Raw genomic sequence first — 25,011 nt, 5'->3', positions numbered from 1 at the left:
TGAGGATTTTCTCCTGTAAAACTGAAAAAAATCAGCAAAAATGTCCTGAAATCTCAGATTGGTTAAAAATTTTTAAAGATATGAATTAGTTGAAGTTCTGAAGTAAGTTTATAATAAAGCTGGATTTTTATTTGATCAAATTGCCTGTACTTCATCTGGTTGGCAATCCCATGAGACAAACCTATCAGAACATAAACTCATATTATCCAAAATGTCCTAGAACTTGAGCACCACCTTGATATAGTGCATTTCAATCAGACCTATTGAAGTCATTGTGGGACCAGAGCCTTTGCTTGGCTGGAGCAGCCTGACCTCATGCAAGTGGATGCTAAGAGAGTTCTCAGCCAGGAGAGCAAGCTCTGCTAAAAGCAGCCCCTTAAAATACAGTCTGAGCTATCCTTAGATCCTGCAGCTTTTTAGCCATGTAGCTCAAGTCACTCATAAGGATATTGAGGCTACTAATGAGAAAAAGGCACATACTTTCAGGTCACAGGGCAATGAGGCCATAACTTTTTCTGTAATGATGAAGATAATCTAGACCTTTTCTTTCTTTAGGAGGTACATAGCACTAATGGATCATTTTCTACTTAATGAAACAATATGCTTTTGATAATGGTTTTAAGTTGCCAGCAACATATTAGTCAAATTTCTTTTGGAACCTTTTTCCTTTTACAATGCCCAAAAGCAGTCAACACAGATATTATCATGAAGCATTCACAAAATATATGCAGCTCTATGAACATGGTGATGTAAAAGTAGACTTAATTAAAACAATATCGCTTGGCTTCTACTGTCATTAAAAGGATACTGATTTTTTAACATTTTATTTAATTTCAAATTGTGAAATGAAATGCTTAAAATGTTCAAGGAAGGAAAGGAAAGCAGGGTAGGAAAAATCAAAGCTTATTTCAGCAAATAGGAAACTAATCTTAGATTTGCTGCTGTAATTTTAAGACCTTAAATACAAATGGCTTTTAAATTGAACTTTGACTTAAGGCCACTTGGAAGTAGCTGGCAGTTTTTGATATTTGTTTATTCTTTCTTTCAAAGACGAAAGCTTAGACTAAAACTGAAGGAAAAAACCCTACTGAAACTTTGGCAAAAATTTCAAAGTCAAATTATTTAGCCCTAGAATTGCTGTGACAATACTTCATGGAAATAGTTCTGCTGATTTCAATTTTTTAAATTTTATTTTCTTTATCCAGAACCCTTTATTTGGCTACTTCTTCAAAAATTGCTGTGGTTTTGTTCATGAAACAGAAAAATGGTGCATCATGAGAAGTGTAATGTACCACAGAGGGAGGCCCATAATGAATACAGATGTAATACAAACATTCTGAGAAATTATTGTAGCAACACATCAAAATAGAAACATTTTGGCCCATAGTTTTCTTACTTTTCCTCAGCTCTAATAATTTCTAAGTGTTCCTCTTGCTGAGATAGGATACAAGTCCAAGAAAATTGCATTGATGTCTCCTTATGAAGAAGGAAAGCATTGGAAGGCACATCTTATATGGAACAACAAATCTTTCTGTCTTGCAAACCATTTGATAGTACTCGATCTCATCCCATCTGAAGTGGACATGTACTCCTTGGATTAAGATATAAAATCACCAGAAGTTGTCCTTGTCCTTACTGAAATTTCCTTTGGATCACTGAAAAAATGGCAGAACTGATGTACTTTCCAATTCTTTGCACCATTTTGAAGGTGTGAGTGCCTTAAAGGGATCTTGCAAACAGCTTCACATAGGAGTTAAATGATATGGTTCAGACAGCCTAATTCAGTCACAGCCAAGAGACTCCTACCTGTCCTTTGCATCTATATATAAATATACTATGTAGTTCAAGCTGAATAATCACAATGGACAAGGTATGGACCAACTAGAAGACAAGGGAAAAAGGGAAAAACCCTACTACCTAGTTTTGCCAAGAATGAGCGAAACATCCCTGAAATTGTTGAAAGAAAATATCTTATGTCTCATATGCAGGCACCATCAGGGTACTAAACCCCAAACCATATGTCTGAACATAATAGGCCTCCCAGGGTGCCACAGCAAATCCCACAATGAACCAAGTGTTTGGAAAATACTGAAGGGCTATAAGATGACTCATTCCTAGCTGGAATTTGTAGTCTCTTCAAACTAGCATTTCCCAATTTCTCTGCTTATGTTGATGTTTTTAGGCTTATGAAGCTTACATGCCTTGCATGAAACAGTTACCCATTCTCAGCAGTATCATCTGGTGAAAGTTTTATGTCTTTATAGCAAAATGAGTTTGGTACTTTACTGTTTGTCCCTGTGTCCTCCGCCTCATTCTTCTATAGAAAGAATGTAACACTATGTGCAGCAGCAATATTCAGTCCTTCATCAGAAACCTCTGTTCACATTTCCTATACCAAGACCTTCTTTCCTCTCTAGACTTTTTACCCCCAAGTGTTTTTTCTTTGTTTACTTGTGTATTTTGTTTTGGTTGGTTCAATTGTTTGGGTTTTGTTTTGCTATGTTTTTGGGGAGTATTTTGTTTTATTATTTTTGAGATTTTTTCCTTTTGGTTGTGGTCATGGTGGAATATTCCTGGGATTTATATCATAAACTTGACAGAATGGTAATATGTCTTTCTAATATCTTTATTCTTTACAGGGCTCCCTCAACAGCTGAGCTTCCTGTCTCACAAAGCACCAGCCTATGCTGGTTTTCATAAGCAAAATTACCCCTTGGCAAAGGGAGTAATTTCAGTTGTGGTGCATCAGATGTTGAATTTGAAGGGAGACTGCTATATTTGCTCTCAAGGAGTGAATTCATCATTTCTGAATGATGTCAAATTATTTACATACAGTTATGTGCTTGCATCTGTGTGAGGTGATGTTTCCAACCAGTCTGAGAAATTTCTCTCTTATATGTCAAAAAGGTTGCACAGCCACAAGAATTAGAAGTGGGATCATTTGCCTTCCTGGTCCTATGATACACATAGGAAAACTTTTGGGGGGTTGACTGCCACGGGATGCAGAACACACAGGGTGGCATGAGGAGCTGAGAGGCTACCTCAGGAGTGCTTTGCAGTGGCTACCCCATTGCTGTATTTCAGGCTAGAATTAAGCACAGCTGCACTGCACATGGCACAGGGACACGTGCTGTTTTCAGCCTGCATGTGCTGTCCCACAGCTGGGGACTAGCACTGCCCTGCAACACCGGTGGGGAGGATGGTATGGCTGGCTGTGCTGGCCCACAGCCGAGTTGGGTGTGAGGGTTTGAGTGACAAAGGCAGGCTGCTGTGCTGTAAAAGCCCTGTACTTTTTCTTTACCATCCTACTCTGCCTAGGTGAATTGCTAACAAGTGTTTGGGGTGCCACACATCAGGAAAAACACGAACTGGATGTATGCATTTGTTGGCAATTTGTTGGTAATCTGTGGGTTCATATGTGAGCAGGTATTATCCTTGCCCCACAACCTTTTACTATCTTAGAGAAGGCAGCTTGCTTTCCCCGTCCCCTGCCCTGCCCCTGCACAGGTAATTCTCAAAAAGAAAGTAGAGAATGTTAAAAGACACTTGTGTCAAGATCTGCTTGCTTTGGCACAGTACTAAGTTTGTTTCATATTAGTGCTGAGAAATTAACCTTTGATTACAGAAACCTGTATTATTAGACTGATTGATATTTTGTTTCAAAGGACCAAGGCTGGTCATTTGATGGGTCTGACCCCAGAAGACACTATTTTCTTAGAGCTTCACTGATTTTTGAGAGTTGAAGGGTGTGTGTAGCATTGTATTGTAGTGTTCAGTATTGAATCAGGACCAAAGCTTTTTTACAAGGAGAAAGTTAATGATGGGTAGAGCCTCATAAATATTGCCTGATTACTTGTCAGTCACCTGTGCTGCTGGTAGCCATTTCAGCTTCTGGCAATTACCCCACCTCTTAATGAAAATGTACTTTAAAAAATAATAACCCCCCCATCCCCAAACTTCAGGCTTTAGACACCTTTTCTGCAGTCCTGTCAGTGTTGATACTTTTGCCATTTCATATGCCATTTGTATAACTTGACAAAGATATAATTAACTCAGAATTATCTGTACATGCAGTAGTTGTCTTGTGGTTGTTGTGATATGTATAGTAAGACAGGCTTTTTCATACATAAGATCATAGTGCTGTGCAGGAAAACTGCTCAACTCATGGTTTTAATCAAATCAGAATTAAAGTGGTCTTTTAACAAGGACATGTTGACCTAGCAATCAGTGAGCTCTGTGCTGGGGCCAGGATGAGCAATACAACACATAAACACCAACCACAGATACTTGCAAAGTAAAGAGCTTTGAAACTAATCCTAAAAATTCCAAGTCTCAAACGTGGGTTGCTTTGGGCATGCCACTCCCAGCTGTGTGGACTACAAATTGACGCTCCTCTTCTGGAAGGGACCCTCTATTGCCCCACATGTCCTGCAGGTACCTGTGTAACCACATTTCAGGTGCAGTTACATGTACCTGTGCTGCTCCCTGGGCTAACATACGTGCTACAAGCCCCCCCTGCACACCTGGAGTGGGGATCTCTGCTTGCTACACCCTGACCTGCCACCAGACAGAGAGCCAGCACCATCAGCCCAAGGCAGAGGTGAGATACCAGCACCAAACCAGGACTGCTCTAGCGTTTTTCTCCACCTATCGCAAACTTTCATCCTTCTTTCTCACTTCTTTTAAACTTGACTCTTTCCCAAAAAGCCTTTGGTAACACCCGATTACCACTTAATATGGGTAACAGTTATGTGGAGCAAGCTTAATTCCTATTCTTAGCTAGCTCATTGGGGGCAAGTACCCTCTTGGGACTGGCAGTTTTTGTATTGACCTTGTCACACGCAGAATGTCTTCACTGCCATTTGACTCTTGTTATCCAGCCCTTTTTGCCAGGCAAGAGGTGGTGTGGGCTCTCACGCAGTAGTGAAATCCTCTCTTCCCAATGCCGTTGTTTAGGTGAGCTGCACTCGGGAAAGGCGCTTAACCCCATTAACAGCGTCCACTATCCCTGACAATCCCAGTGGTCTAAGAGTCTGCCTTTTGGGGTAAAAGAAGCAGAAACTGTTTTTCTAAGACAGCTGAATTAAATAGAAATATATCTTATCCCAAAGGATGACATATATCCCTGTGGGATACCTGAAGAACTAATTTGGGGTATTTTCAACAGTTGGATGTTTTTTCTTCGATGTGGGGGCAAAGGCCGGCAGTGATCCACTGGAATTGAGTGACTGTGGGAATACCATTTGCAAGGAGGAAACAATGCGAACTCCGGAGCAGCCGGGGGGAAGGAGAAGCAAGCGTCCCTGCTGCACGGCTTCCTCCTACACACGGCGACTTTCTGTCAGCCCCCGGGGAGCTGCACGGGGTCGGGGGTGCCGCGAAGGTGCAGAACGCAGAGCGTTCTTACCCATCGGAAGGAGACCGGGCAGAATCGCCGTGGCGGGTCTCTGCGAGCAGCCCCCGCAGCCATCCCCGCCGGGCCGCTGTGTTGGGCCAGCGGCGGGGGCAGGGGGACAGCGGCCAGGGGAGCCCCGGCGCCGGGCGCTGTGTCTTTAAGGGCCGGGGCCGGCTCCGGGCTCTCCTCCCTCCGTCCCCATCCCCTCCCGCCCCCGGCCCGGCGGCGCTGGGCGCCGGGAGGAGGCGCCTGCCGCTAACAAAAGTCTGCGGCCGAGGCTCCCTTTCCTCCCGCCCCGGGCAACAAGTGGCTGGCGGTGGCCTCCCGGGGGAGGCGGCAGCAGCGGCAGGGCTGCGAGGAGGAGGAGGAGGAAGGCGGAGCGGCGCTGAAGCATCGGAGGAGCCGAGCGCCAGCCGCGGGGCGGTGGAGCCAGCGCCCGGAGGCCGTCCCGCCCGTCCTGCTTGTGGATTATAACTGGAGCCGCCTTTCTGGCCCGGACACCCCGCCTGGAAACCGGGACGGGGAGGGCGCACCGATACATCGCATTTTTGATTCTTTCGTCGTGATTTTTTTTTTTTTTTTTTTCATGTAAAGTGGAGAAGGGAGGGTGTGGGCCACCCGAGAAGAAGCGGAGGAAGTTGCAAGGCTGCTTTGGACATGTCGCCGTGAAAACTTTTGGGGGCTCTTCCCCCGGCACTGCCCCAGGGCTGCACTCCGCCCGCCGCGGCCGCTCGGCGCCCCGCGGAAGAGATGCTGAGCGGCGGCGTGGGAAAGCGGCGACGAGCATGAAGGCGGCAGGATGGGCGCGAACAATGGCAAGCAGTACGGCAGCGAGGGTGAGCCGGGGGCGCGGCTGGAGGGGTGCTGCAGCGGCGGCGGGATCGTCCCGCCCGGGGAGGGGTGACCGGACGGGGTCCTCCTGTCCCCGGCCGGGACAACCCCCGCCCGGATCCGCGACACAGTCCTTGGGCTCCCGCTGCGCCCCTTAAAAACAGCCTTAATTTTTAATTATTTTTTTCCACTAGATAGGAGTTTAAGTGCTGTCTCAGCTCATGATGTCGGGGAAGCGGCGCGGCTGCTATTCGAAGGCAGCTCGGGGATTAGGGCAGCGTTAACTCTAAAAACTTGTACAGTACTCTTTGTAATCCTTTTCAACTCGTCTTTATATCCCAGGATCCTTATATTATGCAGTATGCTATATGACTGCTTCCTGTCTGAACAGAAAGAAAAAAATTAACCCCGGCAAGGGTTGGGGGGAGAGTTAATGTTCTCCAGCTGTTATCCATAGATTGTACTCCTGCAATTTCGCTTCAGTGAAACTTTAGTGGGCTTGGTTTTAGATATACAGGGCCTGATTCGCTCTTGTGGAAACCTATTAGTCTCGCTGGAGTTGCATCAGGGATGAATTTCAGCTGCTTTGCTTCTGGTGTGAAGGACTACTGGAGCAGTCAGCTGGTGTCAGCCAAACCAATGGCAAGTACAGCAAGCTTGCCTTCCTGCCAGCTAGTTTTAAGCTTTAACTTCTAGTTGACTTCTATATGTATTGCCCTCCAAGTATTTAGGCAACTCTGTAGGATGTATGCCATCCCTTGGCATATTGGGCAGCCGTATAGGATCCCCGCCACACCCTTTTTTTGTTGTTGAGGGTTTGTAGGTGGAGCGAGGGAGAAGATCTTGTGGTCTGCTCCATTCTTCAGGAGTTCAGACGGCAACTGCCAAAGAATACACCTCTTGCATCCAAAATATGCATGAAGATTGTGTAAAGGAAAGGGGAAAGACGCCACTTCTAGAGCAGATTCTGCAGTTCCTTTCATTTATTGCCAAATGAGCTCTGCTTTCTGAAGAGTTGATGAAGTCAGATGCTTTAAGCTAAAGCTATTCTTCCTGTCGTGGGGTTTCAGTCAATTGATACCATCACTAGAAAAACTCCTGCGTAAATGGGGTGAACCTGGAAGTTGCAATCAAAGCCTCTTTGGATTCTTTCCGAAAGGGGAAATCTTAGTTTTTCGCCAGAGTTGAAAGGGTCATTGTTGATAATTCTGGTCATGCTGCTGGGGGTTGTTCACCTCAATGACAGGAAGGTGTGGATGCATGCCTGAGCTTTCCTGTGAATTCGGAAGGCTGATTGCTTCAACAAATGTACAATTTTGAGGGCGGGGGGGGGGGGGGGGGTGGAGGGGAAATGTGACTGATACAGTGTTTTGCAGCCCTCAGTGAAGGGAAGGAGAGATTAACTGTTCCAGAAGTACCTGATAGGGCACTGTGAGGAAGAGGATTTGTCCTACCAAAGTGTTCTTAGTTCACCTCTGTCCTCTATTCTGAGTGGAGATTGGATCCTGGAAGAGCAGACTATATGTGGCAAATTAATCTTTGCAGTGCCGACCATTACCTGTCTTGAGAATTAAGTAGGCTAGTGATTTAAAGTTAAATTTAAAAAATCCCCAAGCCCCATGACCAAAACTTCATCATTAATGGGCCTCATAGATCATGTTTCCTGGTAACTTCTGCGCATCATCAGTTACTGAGAAACTTGGAGAAGCTCACATACTAGCTTTTGCTTCCTGAGTGATACAGAGGAGAGCAAATCTCAACCTGATTAAAGGAGGTGGGTTTTTTTTTTTTTTTTTTTTTTTTTTTTTTTTTTTTTTTTTTTTTTTTTTTTTTTTTTTTAAATAAACTACTGGGGCTTTTGATGCCTTTGGCAAATTACCCACTTAGTTGCTATAAAAAGTTACTTTTTAGTAGAATGTGATTATGCTGCTGGGTGGAGGGGTAACACTGTTTTCTGTGTACTTTAAAAGTAACCTAAATATCCATTTGGAAGTTCATGGAGTGGTGTCTGTGGTACAGTTTTCAGCCTCTTGGGCTTTGTAGGCTGATGCTGTACCATGGTATGTCATTTTAGGGGTGGAGAAAAGTACCTTTGGCTGAATTTCTTAAAGGCTGTTTTCCCATTTGCTGCTTGCTGATATATTAGGTGAGATTTCAGGAAGACAACTGCAAATGTTTTATTAAATGGCTGGTTTTTTTTTTTTTTTCAAGCAACTTTCTTTCCTATCTGCTGTGGAACTGCAGAACTTCATGAATTTGCCCAGACTGGTTCTCATCTCAATGTTGAACAGATACATTAGGGCAGGGACAACTTGCTCAAGATACCACTTCTAAAATAGGGAGCTTTTATGACCAGGAAATTTGTGTTACATGGATTGCTACATTGTTACACTTACCAGTAATAAACTTTTTTCGAAATTCACATCTGTGCTGTATATGTAATAATCTCAGGAAATTAAGTGTTTTTGACTGATCACATAAACTACACTGGACTGCCTTTATTATTTGGTTGCCAAGGCTTTATTGAATGTGATTTTATTGGAGGCTACAATTGTCATTTAAAGATGCACTGGGCAGCTGGATGTTTGGGGAGTCTAAATCAGTGTATAGAGTCTGGTATATATAATTGACAGTGCTTTCGAATGTGTTTGTTTTCCATTAATCTAATTTTCTAAGGTGAAAACTTGCTTGGAATGAAGCTTAAGTGTAAATAAATTTACTTACCTGAAGAATCATGTCATGCAGATGGGATATGAGCACAACACTCATTTAAGGAATTATAATAAATTATTGCATAAACAGAACTTTGTTTACAAAAATTTACCTCTTTTTAAATGCTAAATATTAAATACAGTGAGTTTACTTTGCTAGTTTTCATTTGGACTTTTAAAATAATTGTTATAAGGCAGATTATTCCTGGAAATCTCTTCACCTGAAAAATATGTGGAGCTTGAGATTTCATGCTTGTTGTAGTATGTGGTAGATTCAGACTGAAGTGTTAAAACTTGAGATGAGTCTTTCTGAATGTGTTCCAGCAGTTGTGTTTGACCAGTGCTACTGATGCTACTAGATCACTGGAGCAAGAAATCCACTTTATCATGGAGCAGAACTCGGGCTTTTGCCTATGCAAGTAAACTGATGGAAATTATCAGTTACCTTGGCAAGAGTCCTACTACTGCCTTTCACTTTCTTGCCATGGGGAGAAATAATTCTACTTTCTTTCGCTTATTTAGCTCCTTGCTTGGTTTTTAAAAAAGAGGGAGGCCTTGTGTCTGATAGTGGACAGAGCAGCCTTTTGTTGTAGAAGCTATCAAAAGTCAGGTGTTATGTTTAAGGGCCTGTCTTAAAATGTAATGCAGCTGACCAAACAAGACACTACTCATCATTAGACATGAGGGGACTGAATTGAAGGATGTTGCTTTTTAACTGTTGCCAAGTTGATCAGACACTTTGGCAGTGTTTCTGTAATGTTTCTGCCCAGAAAAACCTTCTGTGCTGGATGATGGGTAGGTGCTGACTGTAGTGCCAGCTGTTGGCATGGGACCTTGGGGGAAAGGTTAACTGCATGCTGTCCCTCTTTCCACCTGAGGCTGTTTCTCATCCTCAAGGGAAGGAGTTTAAAACCTCAGGCTTCTGTAATACAAGGAAATTTGCTTTGTAATACAAGTTGGAGGAATAATCTGTGTCCTTACATACGAAATGAAGCTGTGTGCATTGAGGTGAAGTTGCTGCTTTGCAAAATAACTTTTCAATGTGTCTTCTTCACAAGTGACTTTTTCATTAAACTGAGACATGAGAACCAGTCAAATTTGAGAGGAGCTAAGTGATGGTACAAAAGTTTGACGATACCGATGTTCAGACCGTGTGAGAGAATGTCTTTTTAATAAGTCAAATGCTCAGAATCCTGCAATTGTGGATAAAACTTTCTTCGGGCATCTTCTGCACTTTCTTCTTCCAGAAGCTGGTCTAGAGATGATTGAGGACAATGAGCAGCAGCTCCAGTTATCCAGCTAAAATGTATCATGAAAGACTTGATGTAACATGGGAACCTGGTGCTATAGAGAACAGAGGATGGCATTGCAAAAATAGATGAAACTGTGGCAGAAATAGGTGAAACAGCACCTTAGACAAGGAAATTAACATCCTTTCTGAATCATAAACCTTACTGAAAACTTTTTCTTTTTGAATCTGAATATTTAATTTGGGAAGATTTTAATGCAAACTTTTTAGGAATAACTTCCACTCTGTTCTTAGTTTGAAAATGTTCCTTCTTCAAACTTTTATTTGTGGTATTTTCTATTCACTAACCACTTGAAGGGAGAATTCCTGTGTAGATCCCAGTGTTCTGCTAAAGTAAGCACTGGCACAGAAACCTGCCTTTGTCATGAGATAGAGTTGCCACAAAGCACAGGCAACATAGTTCCACAAAGGCAGCCTTGATTATGATGTGTGACCTGGTATACTGTAGCCAAAACCTTCTAGGAATTGCCAGTTGTAGCACTGTGGAGAAAAAGGGTCAGTCTGTGTTCATTTTGGAGAAGGTTACCATCTCAAATCTGAACCTTCAGCTGGGAAATGTGGTCAAAGTCTCCATTATAGAGCCAGACTTCTAGACTTGTCCTTTTTCTTGAAGGTGCTGTTGCACACTCAGTGTGAATGCTGCCTTTTATTTCAAGTAGATCTCTGCTAATTCAATGGTGGCAAGTGTTCTGATACACTTGATGTTGTGTATGGAAGTCTTTTTAATCTAAAAGTTCTGGCATTCATGACCTATAGATTTTACCAAATGTTAAGAATTGTTTCTGCACAAAGTGTTGCTGGATTTACTTCACATGCTGTGCTTATGTCAGCTGTGAAAAACAGTGTACCATGGTATTCTTATGTTTAAAGAGTTTAATCATAATCATTTACCAATTATTAATATTGGTGGTTGGAATCTGTGAAGTCTTGTGGAAAATTTTAATGAGGGTAAGGGGATGGGAAAGGCAATAAATCAGCTTTCACTACATTCTTTAATTACACAGTTGTGACACCCCCCATGAGGTATCTTACCTGTGTACTGCATCCTCGGAAGCAAGGGCAGCTTTTCTTTCTGGTATTTATTATTTTCTACCCCATGAGGTTCCCAGAGTCAGGTGAAGAGTCTCATCGAGTTGAGCGCTGAAAGGCTCCTGGGCTGTGCATTTTTTTCCTCACCTTGTTTTGATGTCTGAGTTGCATTTGCATGTTACTATTTGATTAGACCTGTTAAACATGAAGTTTAGTATATCACACTTACCACTGTCTTACTTTACTGTTCTGGTGGGGTTTTTTTTGTTTTTGTTTTTTTTTTTTTTAACCTTAACGTCCATGTGACTACTGTAAATATTAGTGCACGGCTTAATAGTGCTTTTGGTGTTGCACTTACTTAAGTGATTGTATTCTGCTTTTTGGTACTTGTCCAGTGTTGGTTTTTGCCTTTTATCTCAGGCTGAATTTCACTCAGCTACCTTCAGAGGGATGAGACCCGCCTCTTAACAGCAAAGTTGGGACTGGAAATATAGCACAATTTCAAACAGTGCTTCAAGCAGTGTTGTTTCTTTAAAAGTGAATTTGCAGTCTGACAGTGGCCAACTGCTCTTAACCAAAAGCAATCTTCAAAAATGCTGCTTATGATGTTCATTTTTTTTATGTAACTGTCAACTGAGCAATGCAAAATGATTGTGTGTATGTGTGTTTACTCAGTTTGTCTCCAAAAAGTAAATTTTCTCTAAGCTCAGTGCTTATGTTGCATGTTGTTGTCTAGATCACATGGCAGGGGCAGGAGGAGGGCTGGACACAGCACTTAAATGAGCTGCTGTGCTGCTGTCAGCTTTTCATAAAACAGTTTTCTTTTCTTAAAAAATGACCAGCCTGTGTGCAATTCAAATGTGTGTGTTTATACACATGCACACAGCTACAGATTTGTTGGAGATTTAGGCTTTTAAAAGTTGCTACTTTTATCGATAGCTTATTAGAAAGTAACTTAGTGACTAACATCCATGCTATTTTATAAAATGTTATTCTTTCATAAAATGCATTTGGGGAAGGAAAGGTTTCTTTTTATTATTTTTATTTTTCTTAATAGATATTAGCTAATTAACTGTGCTCTAGGGAGTTATCTTTGACTTGGTTGGTAGCTTTGCATGGTGCAAGATTAACTGGGTGCTCTTCTGTACATATTAAAAAAAATAAATTGTTAACTGGATGACAGTCAGAGGCCTGAATAAACTTTCTAGCTGAGGGCATGACATGGAAAGCTTTCAGCAGACCTGTCTCAACTAAGGTAGTAGGAGTCCAGGACTTGCACATTCTCATCCTTCTTTTGCCTGCTCCCCAAAGGAATAGAAGGAAATGAGACTGCTTTGGTAACTTTTCTAAGCTGAACTTGAGCAACCTTCTACCAAACTGGACTTCATAAAATCCAGACTGAAGTTGATACTATATCGTTCCTTGTGAGGGGGGAAAGTAAAAATCAACCTGTATTCAGAATTGGGTAAGTAGTTTTAAGTCTAAACCACCACCCCCAAAAACTCCTCAGCAAACTTAGTTTTTTGGCACTTTCAGTCCTTTTGCTACTTCTGGTTTCCTTACTTCTGTGAACAATTCCTAACTAGGAATTGGTTTGCTCCTTTGTGTGTCTTGTTTGCATTAGGAAAGTGATTGGCAGAAGGCAGTAGATGACTTTTGAAGACTGAAATGCACAAGTGGTTTATTTCTGCTCTTCATTTTATAGTTAGCTATGCCCTATTTTTTAATACAGGGCATGTGCTTTGCTAAATTAGGACAACTATTTCATTAAGGAGTAGAGACCTTCAAAAGCTGAAGAACAGGTGGTGGGTGCCCAGTAAAATCTGTTCCTTCTTGATGAGAAGAAATATGTGTATAGATGTGCAGGTTGTGATGGGATATACAAGCAGCAGGACTTTGTTATTTAAGTACCATTTAGGTTGAGAACTTGTAGTCTTGTAGCCGACCTTGGGGGGAAAAAGCTGTTCTGTCTGATCATAGCCCTCATTTTAGTTCCAAATCTACTTAAGTGCCTTCTAGCACCAACATGTCATTGAGGACAGGTTTATGTGTGATCGCCTTAAAGGAGTTGAAGCATAAAGGAGGTGTTACCATCTTGATGTTATGCTTGAGTTGCCTGTGTCCAAACAGGTATTTAAGGAGAAGGTTCCAACTCTGTGCCAGTATCCAAACTCAACAAAGTAATTTGTTGGCAAAATAGGTCTCTTCACCCTATACCGTTTTATGATCTCCGCCTGAAGGAAGCAGAGGAAAATAGTTGTCTTTTGGGGATTTTTTTTTTTACCCTTGGAGTAAACTGAGCAACAGGAAGGTCTTTTTCATGCCTATGTTTTGAATCAGGAAATTCCTGTCTGCAATACATAAATTTGTCAAATCAACATCTGAAATCACATGGCACTTTTCTTTCTCAGGGATTTGTGTACAAATGTGTATAATAGCTGCAGTAATGCTATACTTTCAAGCAGCATTAGCTTGGAGGAAGGTATTTAATACTCTTTTCTGTGAATCTATTTTAAAAATTATCTTCCTCAATTTCCTTCTTTGTTCCTGTAAAAAGAAAACCAACTGAAATTCTTAGATGCTATTTTAAAAGGAGCAGTTATGAGGTTGGCTGTCTGTTTCTTTTCTTTAAGAAAGAAAGATGAGTCCAAACACTGGCATAACATCAAAGACAGTTAACTAGAAGAACCACTTTTGATCAAGAGTCACACAACCTTGTTTCAGTAAAAATAGAATTTGTATCAAGTGTAGTTGTCACATGACAAGTGTAATGTCAGTTCACGGGGAGTCCAGACTTTTATTGCTTGTGTGACTGCTTGCATAGTGGAGAAACATGCCAGCTATTTAAGGCTTAGATACTATTTTATTGCCAAATTGCACAAAATCCTCTTTCTGTGTAAGTGGCTGCGTGGAGAAACTTGGAAGTTTTTCTTAGATTATGTAATAGTTACTTAGGGTGAGTATTTTGCTTGAATCCTATCCTTGAGGGATAATAATGCTATTGTGGGAACTGATGAAGACAAAGTGCACTCACTTGAGAGTTTCTTCTGGTGCTCATGGCTTTTATATTGTTTTCACTCTGATGCAGTGATGGCAGTACTTGACCTTGTTTGTCCTTGGAAGGCAAGACAAAAGGCAACAGCTGGTCACCAGCAGATGTACTCAACAGGTGTTTTTGGGGTTTTTCTGTTGTACCTAGTAAAATGTATTTCTATTCCAGCTCTTAATTTTCCTTTTCTTTGATACTTTATATGGAAGTTGCTTGTGGTATCAACATGGAATCAGAGTTGATTGCCATCTAGTAATGCCATCTAGCGCAATCCCCCTGTAATCAGCTTCAGGTTGCTCACAGCCTCTTCCAACCTGACCATTTAAGTTTCCAGGGGTGGGATATCCACCATCTTGCTGTACAACCTGTTCCAGTGGTTCACCACGGTCACCATAAAATAATTTTTTCATATATCTGGTCTAAATCTTTTAGTTTAAAACTGATACTCCTTGTGCTACTGCAACAGGCCTACTACAAAGTCTGTCCCTATCTCATGAGCTCTTTTTAAGTATTGAAATGTTGCAATGAGGTCTTACAGGAGTCTCTTCTTATCCAGGCTGAACAGCCCCACCTTTCTCAGCCTGTCCTCATAGGAGATGTGCTCCAGCACCCTGATCATTTTTGTGGTCCTCCTTTGTACTTATTCTAAGAGGTCCATGTCTTTCCTGTGCTATGGTCTCCAGAATTGGACACAGTACTCCCAAGTGTGGTCTTGCATAACTTTTTATAAAATAAGGCTGTGGAAACAATAAGCTATTGCTTAATTATGTGAAAATTATTGATATACTATTGCAACTTGAGGTTTTAGAATTTTTGAAACTTCAGGATATACTAAAAGAGGATGTACTAAAAGATATACTTTCAGGATATACTGAAAGACTTGTAGCAGGAGGATTTCAATTCCAGTTAGCCATGCTAGCATCAAGTTGAAGCTGTGTGCTCTTCTATGTCAAGAATATCTAGTTGCTGACCTTCCTCCTCAGGTTCATTTATGACTATCCTCTTTTGCAGCCAACAAGCCTGAAGGTCCTCATCTATTTTTAACATGGTTTGAGAACATGGATTCTTACTCCAAGAGCCTCTAGCTGTGGAATTTTTCTTGTTTTGGTGTAGTACACTGCCAGTGGAGTTCTACACAGACAGTAAAATTATATTACAACATTTTCCAATCAACTCTTGGCCATATTTTAATGTTGATAGAGCCTGAAGTACACAAATTCAAAGATTGGAAGTGACACTTCTGGAGATCTCTAATCCAACCTGCTGCTCGAAATGAAGCCAACTAGAGCAGGTTGCACAGAATATTTTGCCATCAGATTTCTTAGCACCTCCAAAGATGAAGATATTACAATGCCCCTGAGCAGTCTGTTCCAGTGCTCAGTCACCTACAGATTTTGAAAGAAGAAAAAAATGCTTTAATGTTTAAATGGAAATGCTCATATATCAATTTGTGACCATTCCCTCTTGTCTGGTCACTGGCTGTCCCTGAGAAGATTCTGTCTTTACTCCACCTCTCTCTCCAGGTATTTATACACAATGGTAAGATTCTGTCCAAGTCCCATCTTCTCCAGAGTAAAGTGTCCTAGCTCTCTAAGTAGCTTTCTGCCTGGCAGATTAGTCAGTTTTCAGTTTTGTCTCTCAGTCCACTTAGCTAGTCTCTGCTTCATTCATTTGTCTATAAAGGTGGTATGGAAAACAAAAGTTGGGAAGTTTTGCTGAAGTCAGAAGTCAGGATAAACGACTCATGTACTCCCCTAGTGCCAGTTGTTTCCTTATTGATGTCTGTCAGGCTGACCGAGTATGGCTTCCACTTATCCATAATAATGACTTCCTGTCATCTTCTTGGCTTGGAAATGTTTTCCAGGAAGCTCTGTCACTTTTACTAGATTGAGGTGAGGCTGACCAGCCTGTGGCTCCTTAGATTGTCCTCCAAGCTGTTCTAGAGACAGGGGCATATTTTGCTTTTGTCCATTTCTTAGGAACCTCTCCTGATCACCATGACCTTTCTGCAGTAATTGTGAGACTTTGCCATCACATTTGCCAGATCTCACAGCCATTACCAGTGCACTCCATTAGGTCTCATGGATTTGTGTCTGTCAAGTTTGGTTAAATGTTCCCTAATTTGGTCCTCCTGTCTTTTACTGGTTACTTATGTTTAGAAAAGCTACAACCAGGCTTTCAGAAGCAATAGAACTCAGCAGTAGCAAATTCTGGCAAGTGGGAAGGCTGTATTACAGTAGTTGAATATCTCTAAACAGAACTGTGTAAACTTGTGTGTACAGCTGGTTTGGAGTTTTTCAGCTATAGTTTATTTTGTATTTACCTTGTATTATTAGTGCTAAAAGTCTTCATTTTCACTGGATAAACTCATGCTTTCTCAGTGACTACACTTCCTCTTGGCAGAGAACAGATAAAATAGGAGAATCCTCCTAAGAGTTGTGGTGGTAGAATCTGGCTCTGTTTTTTTGGTTGCTGTTTCTGGCAGCAGCAAGGGTCTATACTTTTCATAAAAACTTCTTCAGTAGAGTTTTGCTTGCTTCAGGAAGAGCAGCTAGCCCAGGATGACAAATTTTTGCTCTCCTAGAAAATGAAGATTGTTCTTTTAATTAATAAAGTGGGATTGATAGTAAGAAATCATTTGTGCCATGTTCAAGGTTGATGTAGCCATGACTGGCGAAAGCACTTGACAGTAATCCTTATTCTACTGGCATAAGGTTTGCTTCTTTCCGTGTGTTCTAGGGTTGGATCAAAGGGGATTTAAATCCCCCATTTAAGTTATGGAAGATTAACACTCAAGTTTAAAAGAAATACCTTACTTTTCAAATGTGAAATAATGAAATCTGGTTGTCATGAATTTTCTTCTGAAAGCAATCACTACCAGACAATGTGATTAGTTTTAATCCTCTAAAGTGCTAGTAGATGCTTCTCAGTTTAGAGTCTTCTATTTAAAATGAAAGTTGTGTACAATGCAATGGGTTTTGGGTATTGCTATGTCTGATGCTACTTGGCAGTTGAATTTGCATCTTGATTTTAGTACAAAAAAGCTGCTTCTAGAGTAATTCAGCTGTTAATGTTATCTATTGCTTACATTTGTTCTATATGGGAGGGGGGGTAACTTTCTAGAAAGGTGAGAGGTTAAGTGTTCTGTGGCATCAGAACTATAGCCACAGTGCATTAATTAAAATGGTTCAATGTAAGATTTTAGGGGTGACTTTTTAAAACTGTTTTTCTTTCTGTTTGTATGTATAGACTAGACAGCATAGTCCAGTCTAAAGTTTTCTTTGGCACTCAATTAGGCATGAGCAGAATATTTTGCTTATGCCTTCATTTCTCTTGGGAAATTATTGCTCTTTGCTCCCCTGTGGGTGTACCTTTTGTTGCCCTACGTGGTTGTCTTTATGGAAAAACACAAATGCTTGTGGTGAGTATTTATTTCTCTTGCCAGGAACTAGTGGAACAAAGGTGACTGTGAGACTTCCTCTCCCTCAAACAATTACTAATTTTTCCTGCTTTAACTCTGGTTTTAAAAGGCTCCATATGAGAGCCTTCTGTATCTGAGAAATAATCCAACTGTGAATTTCCTTACAGTTTATCAAGAGTTTGCACAGAACCTGTGAATAAGGGGAAGGGAAAATTTCTCTTTGGTTGTCCAGGAATTTATTAATTCAAATACTGTTTTGATTTATGTCTGTGATAATGGTGTAATTTGCTTTTCATCATGAAAGTATGTAGCATGGCAAGTTGTATTTGTCTTCTCGAGAGCTGAACTGTGATGACTGCCCAACATCTTTAAAATGGTACATGTTTCCATAGTGTGTGTCAGGCAATGAAGTGGAATTGAATAACCTTATCGCTTACCTTTTTATTTTTGAGCACAGGATTTGGCAGCAGCAGTAGGACACAGTGAATGATGCAGACCTGTTCCATTCTGGGTTTCCTGCTTTCATTTTGCCAGGTCTCATTTTGTACAAATTCTTGCCCTTCTGTGGATAAGATCTCCTCCTGCCCTTCACTTTGCCATGTCTGTCACTGAAGTGTAGGATTTCTTCATTAAGTCTCTACATGAGCAAAAACATTCCTAGAAAGTGAAGTTCAGCTTCCCCAGGATTAGGGTCTAAACCAGAACAAGTCTAGTAAGACACAGGAGCCTTTCATGTAGCGGTTGGCTGTCAGTGGTTGTGTGGTTTGTGCCTTTTAAGCACCAATTAATCCTACCCATGTTTTCCTCAATTTTCTTCTTAATTGAGGTATTGGCATTTGACTGAAAGTCATATGGTAGGTAGGACACGGAGCCTGGGCTTTTGTTAATTGAGTCACACTGATAACAGCCTTGTTGCTAATACTAGCCATCCATGGTTTTGAAAAAAATATAAGACAAATTGTGTAGGATTCTGGTGATTCAGGAGGTATTTTGAAGCCAAGGCCAGGTCTGTAAGTATGCACTTGGGAGAAGAAGGATGGTCACACAACCTTGCTTTAACCTTGTAGATGCTGACTAATGGGTATGAAGTGTGAACAAAACCCCAGTAAAATCAGTAGAACTCATTCTTCGAAGTTTTTCTTTTAGTTGAACAAATTTTCTATCTACCAAGGATTGAAAGTGGTGGTATATGGCTACTGGACAGCCCTCGTGAGGGGAGCACTCACGTCTGCTGGCTCATAACCAAAAGCAGCTGTTTTGTAGAAGGTGAGTTCTTTGTTATGCCTGCTGAAGTCCTGAAGTGGAGGCATTCTCCCGAAACAACGACCATGTTGTAGTATAAAAGCTCTCTCTGATGCATAGGATAGATCAAGCACAGGTTGAATGTAGTTATCTCACCCTCATGAGGGAGGCTTCTTTGTGCCCCCAGGTGAGGAAGGGCAGAGTAGAGGGTGGTGTCACTGGAGTTCCTCAGTCTTTCCCACAAATCCTTGTAGGCAGCGCGACCACACTTGTAGTGTGTGTTGTGTTTTATTTTCACTTTTTCGTAAAAAATCTGCTTTTGATTTTTGTGTTTTAACCTGTAGCAGTACGAGAAGTGCAGGATGAGCAATGGAAGGCCTCAGGGGCAAATGCAAAAATTTCTTGGGGCTTTCATTGATTTCTAATCCTCTTTGATTTAGAATGCCCTCCAAATACTGTGTGGTGATGGTGTAATGCTGCTCTGTGGTACTTTTGCAGTCAGCTTTTTCCAAGTGTTCCAAAAGCCCTTTGCAATTTTTTCCATCTCTGTAGAGTTTTACTTTTCCACAGGAGTAACAGGTACGCAGTTTCCTCTTCATAGTTCTTGCAGGTGCTGTATTTCATCTGCTTGAGATTTGAACTCTTTGAGGTTCTTTAGTGTTCTATGAGAAACCTTGTTATGAGCAAGAAGTGCTGCTATCCCTTATCCAAACACATGAGTAAGGATGGAAGTGTGTTGCCAATACAGATTATTGCTCCTTGAATAAAGTAGGGGTGCAGAGGATTTGGGGCACTGCACTTTAGCTGGTAGCAGTGGATGTCAGAACTAAGATGAATAAAATTGTTCCGCCTCCTCTCCTCCAGTTTGCAAATCCTAGGTATTCTAGGCTGATTTGAAGATTGCTTCTTACCAGCATTTATTTCACTGTAACATCATATGCTCTTCCAGTGTGAAGATTTTTGTGTAAAACTTTCTTTTCTGTAGACTCAACCACAGGAGGTTCCAGGAAAAAAGACCCAGTGTAAACTCAATTATATATTCTGGGGTCTTGAGTCTTACAGCTGAAAGTACAAAGAGGTGGAGCTGCAGTAAAAAGGTGTGTGTTTTTCCTGGACCATGCAAGACATGTTCAGCAGGTACCCAGTAGAAACTTCACTTAAATTATAAAAATTAATGAATACTGTAGGGATAATAGGCTAATCTGTGTCACTAGTGAGTCATCTGGTGAACTAGATGTTCCTAGTGCTGCCTTTTTAGATGACAGAAAATAGTGGAGGAATAGTTAATTACATGAAGTGTTCTCTGCTATTCTCTTCTACACCACTGTCAAAGTTGAGTTTGCTTCAGTTTTGAGAAAAGAACCTTATGTGGTGTAACTGAGCCTCTTTCCTTTGGAACAAGAGCTACTGCTTTTTAAAAAGTTGTTTTTTGTTTTTTGGTTTTTTTTAAGGACTTAATATTTTTTAAAATCCTCCTTCATGTTGTGAAATTTTTTTTTTAAAAAATCATAATATGCTAATTCTTGCATGTTGGTTTTGCATTTGTCTGCCAGGCAGCTGAAGTCCTGTATTAGTGATACCTAGACTGGTGATACCTTGCACACAACTAATACAGCTTTGGAGAAATCAGAAATAGGTGAAAATAGAAATACCTGAACAACAAAATTCTTTTGGTAACTGGCCTTAATTTTAATTTCTGTATAGACATATTGGAGATGTATATTTATACTACATAGTGTTGTTAATACTTTGGCCTTTTTGTTTACCTGTGTAGTGTATCTTTAAAAAAAATAGCATTCACAACTTTCTTTGAGCCTCTAGTTCTTAGTGTGTGTGCTAGGTTAATGGAATTTCTAAAAGTTTTAGCTATCAAATTCTAATAAGAATCCTCAAAGAGTTTTTCAGACTGGTTCTAGTGAAATGGCTTTGAAGAGTTAAGGCTAAGAATATGATTTTCAGTGTTGCGTGACCAGCATTGACTTTTTTTGTGATCTAAAAAAGATGGGTTATTTCTGAAATATTTCATTTGAGGGACTGAACTGTATTTTTGTTACTGTTTAAATTTAAAAGGTACTGATAAGGACTATGTATTGTAGTGCCTTTAGAAAAAGGTGCAAAAACCCCAAGCACAAGTCATGCAAGAATAAAATGTGTTAAGGAGATTGGAAACCAGACCCCACTGTACTTTCCTTGAGACTTTCTAGTCATGTTAATTATACAGGAAAGTCATTAAATCCTGGCTATCTTATGAAATGCATCAGCTGAGCCCTGATAATTCTGGTTACCAGCAGACCAGAAATCAACTAATTGCATTTTTTATAAACAATTTACCATAACACTAATGCTTTGTGTCAATTTATAATAATGTAGTGCATTGAATTGACCCAGTGAAATGTGACAACTCTACCCTTCAGTCAGCCTATGCCCTTTGGAAAGCTGGTGAATTAAAATTCTTTTTTTGATGTAATGTGTTCTTAGTTCGCTGCCTGCCAACTGCAGTAAGCTGGGTATTCCCCTAGGATTTTTTGGTGGAATGTTCTTTGCGGGAGGAGACAGGGAATGCTGTATCTGAGCAGTGGCAGAGTAACTCCTCTAAAGTGGAGCTGTGCAATGACAGCTCTGATGAACTTTAACAGATTTGTTGCCATCTTCTGTTTACTAAAGGACTTACTTTGATCTTAATAGGTAAAAAGACATACAGTAGCTTAATATTGTCTTTCCAGTTTGGCAATAGTCCAAGGCATCTCAAGGGCCTGGCATATCAGGTGATCAGCACTTGCCAACAAAGTTGGAAAGAGTATCACTGTTGATTTTTTTTTTTTTTTTATTTTATTTCTTGGAGGTTGACTCTTTACACTAGACATAAGAAAGCTTCTGTGAAGAGGTTGCATCAGTTGTGAAGAGTAAATGAACAACTCTCCCTATCTGATGTTTTGTCATTGCTTTGCCACTTACACAAGGATTTATTCTGAAGGGTAATGGATTTATGATTTGGTAACACTCTATGGATAGATAACACCATTTAGATAAGTGGCACAAACCCAAATAAATGGTGTTTAATAAGTTTTCAAAAGTATTCTATATAGAGTTTGCCACTTGAATTGCTTCCTGTGATATCTTGCTGTGTGAGCTACTATGAAGCTCTGTGACCATGTTGGGAACAATTAAGGATAGATAAGAAAGATGCTATTATTTTTCCAGACAGGGCTTTGAATGTTGAAAACAGAACAGGTAAGGAATCCATCCAGAAGCTGCCAAAGGAATTTCTTTGTATTTTTGGGTCAAATCTGGTATTGGTTCTTCAAGAGCTGCCTCTTAAATTGTTTCTCTGCAGCTGAAAGCAAACTCTAGTCTAAGGTTAGTCTGGATTCACCTTAATGTGTTCTGAGAGCTGAACATCAGTTGTCTTTGATTCTCTAATCCTTAGATCCTTACAGGCAGTAAATCCGGTTGCCTGCTGCCCTCTTGTAAAATCTGACAACAGTTCCTTATAGTTCAGTAACTGTGTGTAAAGCCTTGGGCATGCTCCCATGTGCAGATGGTTGTTGGTAGCAATAGCTGCTTGAATCTGTGTAGCTCAGGTAGTACTTCTTCTTTGCATTAGTGTCATTCAGACTGGTCAGAAGTTTCTAACATCCTGGAGGCTTTTCCATTACATCTCCTAGTTTTGAGTAAATTATGAAGTGGCTAAGAGGTTATCCTTCCTTTGCTTAATGGCACAGTTGTCTCTCGAGTATTTCTTCTGCTGTGTTGTTTTGAGAAGTGTGGGAGAGTGGGCACTGTAAGTGCTTGTGTTGTTTTGAAAATGCTTCTTGGGATCCAGACAAAAAGTAATGTCTGGAATATTTCTGTTTATTGTCTGTGAGAGGCACAGGAAATAGGAAAGGACAACTAAATTATAGCAGCCAGCAAACTCCTCTGAAGCAAAGGAAAATTTAGGAGTGACAGAACTGGGCCTTGCTGCCCACTGGGTCTGTGTTGCACATTCCTCATAAATCTAGTTACAGAACTGGATCGAGGCTCCTTCATTCCAGAACACCAGAGGAGAAATGAAGTTAGAGCTTCTGAGCCAGTTTATCAACTAGAAAAGGGACAAGCATTTCCTCCTCTCTCTCCCAAATCTCCATAATCTGTAGGTGAATTCTCAAGAAAGCACGAAAACTGCAGGAGGCAGAATTTTCTCCCACTTTCACTTAGCATAAGTGGTCATTATTTTCTTTTGCTAGTTTGAGTTGCAGATGAAAGTGGAGGATGCTAAGGACAGATATTCTGTCTAAGTGAGGAAATTGCTGTAAAATACTGGAAAATCCTGTACTGTCCCAACTAACTGGGAATTTAAAGTCTTGGCAAAAGTTTCCCTACATTGCTGTAAAGATAAGTGGCCTACCAAGTTTGCAAGTCCTCTCACCTCAAGGCAAAGGTGTTTGCATTTTCAGCCTTCTGTTTTCTTGCAGCCTAAACTGTCCAATTTTTAGGTTAAACAGATCTGTGAAAAATAATTAAATCTGGGCATTTGGCCATAGTAAAAAAAGTAGGATTGCTGTTTCTTTGAATGTTTAACGGCAATAAGATAAATTGTTGCAAAGTACTTTATGCCTCATTTGTAGCAAAGTATTACCTTTATCTTAAAATGTTTGCACATGTATAATTTAAAAATGCTATTTAGACTTGAACATCTTTATTTTTGGTTGATGCTAACCTTAAATTGTGATTGCTTCCTGGGGATTCATTGTCATGCTCTCTGCTAACCCAAGACCTGTCCTTCACCTGTGAGAGTGTGCTGCTGTGGGACTGCTTGCCTTCCTCTGTGATATGGCATCTGAGGGTTTGTCCTTCATTGCAGTATGTTTTTGTATGGGTTCTCATTGGAAAGGGACTCTTCATGTTGTATTTATGTTATGGAGTTAAATCCTAATGCTTTGCTTTTATCTTGTGAAATGTCGTGGATTGTTTGTGTAGGTGATGATCATCTCTCCAGGCTGACAGCCCAGGGTTTGCACAATATTTCTGTGTGTCCCCCATGATTTAAATTAAAATATCTATGGTAAATATCAGCAGTGACAGAAGTAAGAATTGGAAGAAAAGGGCTGTATGGGCAATATTGGTCTAAAGACACCCCTGGGAGAACCTTGGCGTAGAGCCTAAAATACAAGAACTGGCTGAAATGAGACCCCTGTAGCCTGGTGTCGTGTCCTTTGCAGTGACCCTTCATGACTTATGAACAAAGAATAGTCTAATGGAGTCATGTGAAGAGTTAAAAGAAAGAACCTGTAAACTAGAATTTTATATTCCAGAAGTGTGACTGGTATGTGAAGCAAGAATGAGAGATAAGTGGGTGCTCTTTTCTTTTTAGGTCTTCACTTTATTTGAAATACTACAAATCTCTTGACTACAACAGTCAGTAGAAGTGAAAGGCTGCAGTCATTTTTTGTGTTTAAAATTGAAATCCTGCAAGTTGTGATCATTCATCACTATAGTTTAGCTAAAAACATTTGTTTCTGACACCTTGTGGTTGAGCCTCAGAGCAGCAGTAATATGAGAAGTTTCATAAGAGAGATTTAATCTTTTTTTTTTCCTTGCTGTTTAGTCACAGAATGGCCTGGGTTGGAAGGGACCTTAAATATCATCTGATTCCAGCCCCACTGCCATGGATAGGAACACCTTTCACTAGACCAGGTTGCTCACAGCTCCATCCAACCTGTCCTTGAACATTTCCAGGGATGGGGCATCCACAGCTTCTCTGGGCAGCCTCACCACCCAGACAAGAAAGACTTTCTTCCTAATATCAAACCTAAACTTACTCTCAGTCTGAAACCATTCACCCTTGTCCTCACCATGCCTTTGTAAAAATTCCTCTCCATCTTTCTTGGGGGCTGCCTTCAGGTACTGAAAGGCCACATGGAGGTCACCCCAAAGTCTTCTCTTCCAGCCTCAACAAACCCTATTCTCTTAGCCTTTTGATTTGGTGGGTGGACTGTTAGAGAGTTAAAGCTGCTTTCCTAGCCCTGTTCCAGTAGTGCAGCC

The 25,011-nt window shown here is 40.7% G+C and overlaps 1 protein-coding gene across 2 annotated transcripts in view; it reads left to right on the top strand.

The window, feature by feature from the left end:
• Nucleotides 1–25,011, top strand: part of FBXL7 (F-box and leucine rich repeat protein 7) — a 223,354-nt gene that overhangs the window by 44,119 nt on the left and 154,224 nt on the right. Inside the window, exon 1 of one of the 2 annotated variants that reach the window (XM_066326398.1) lies at nt 5,600–6,231. The exons of the other annotated variant lie outside the window; for it this stretch is intronic. Within the exon in view, the coding sequence (XP_066182495.1) occupies nt 6,195–6,231 (37 nt within the window). The 5' untranslated portion in view covers nt 5,600–6,194. Of the gene's footprint in view, nt 1–5,599; nt 6,232–25,011 lie in introns of those variants that run through there. 2 annotated transcript variants of the gene reach the window in all.

The sequence above is a fragment of the Sylvia atricapilla genome, chromosome 1, assembly GCF_009819655.1.
Source record: "Sylvia atricapilla isolate bSylAtr1 chromosome 1, bSylAtr1.pri, whole genome shotgun sequence".
NCBI classification, from domain to species: domain Eukaryota; kingdom Metazoa; phylum Chordata; class Aves; order Passeriformes; family Sylviidae; genus Sylvia; species Sylvia atricapilla.
Note: the sequence above shows the minus strand (reverse complement) of the source record. Positions and strands in the feature narration are given on the sequence as shown.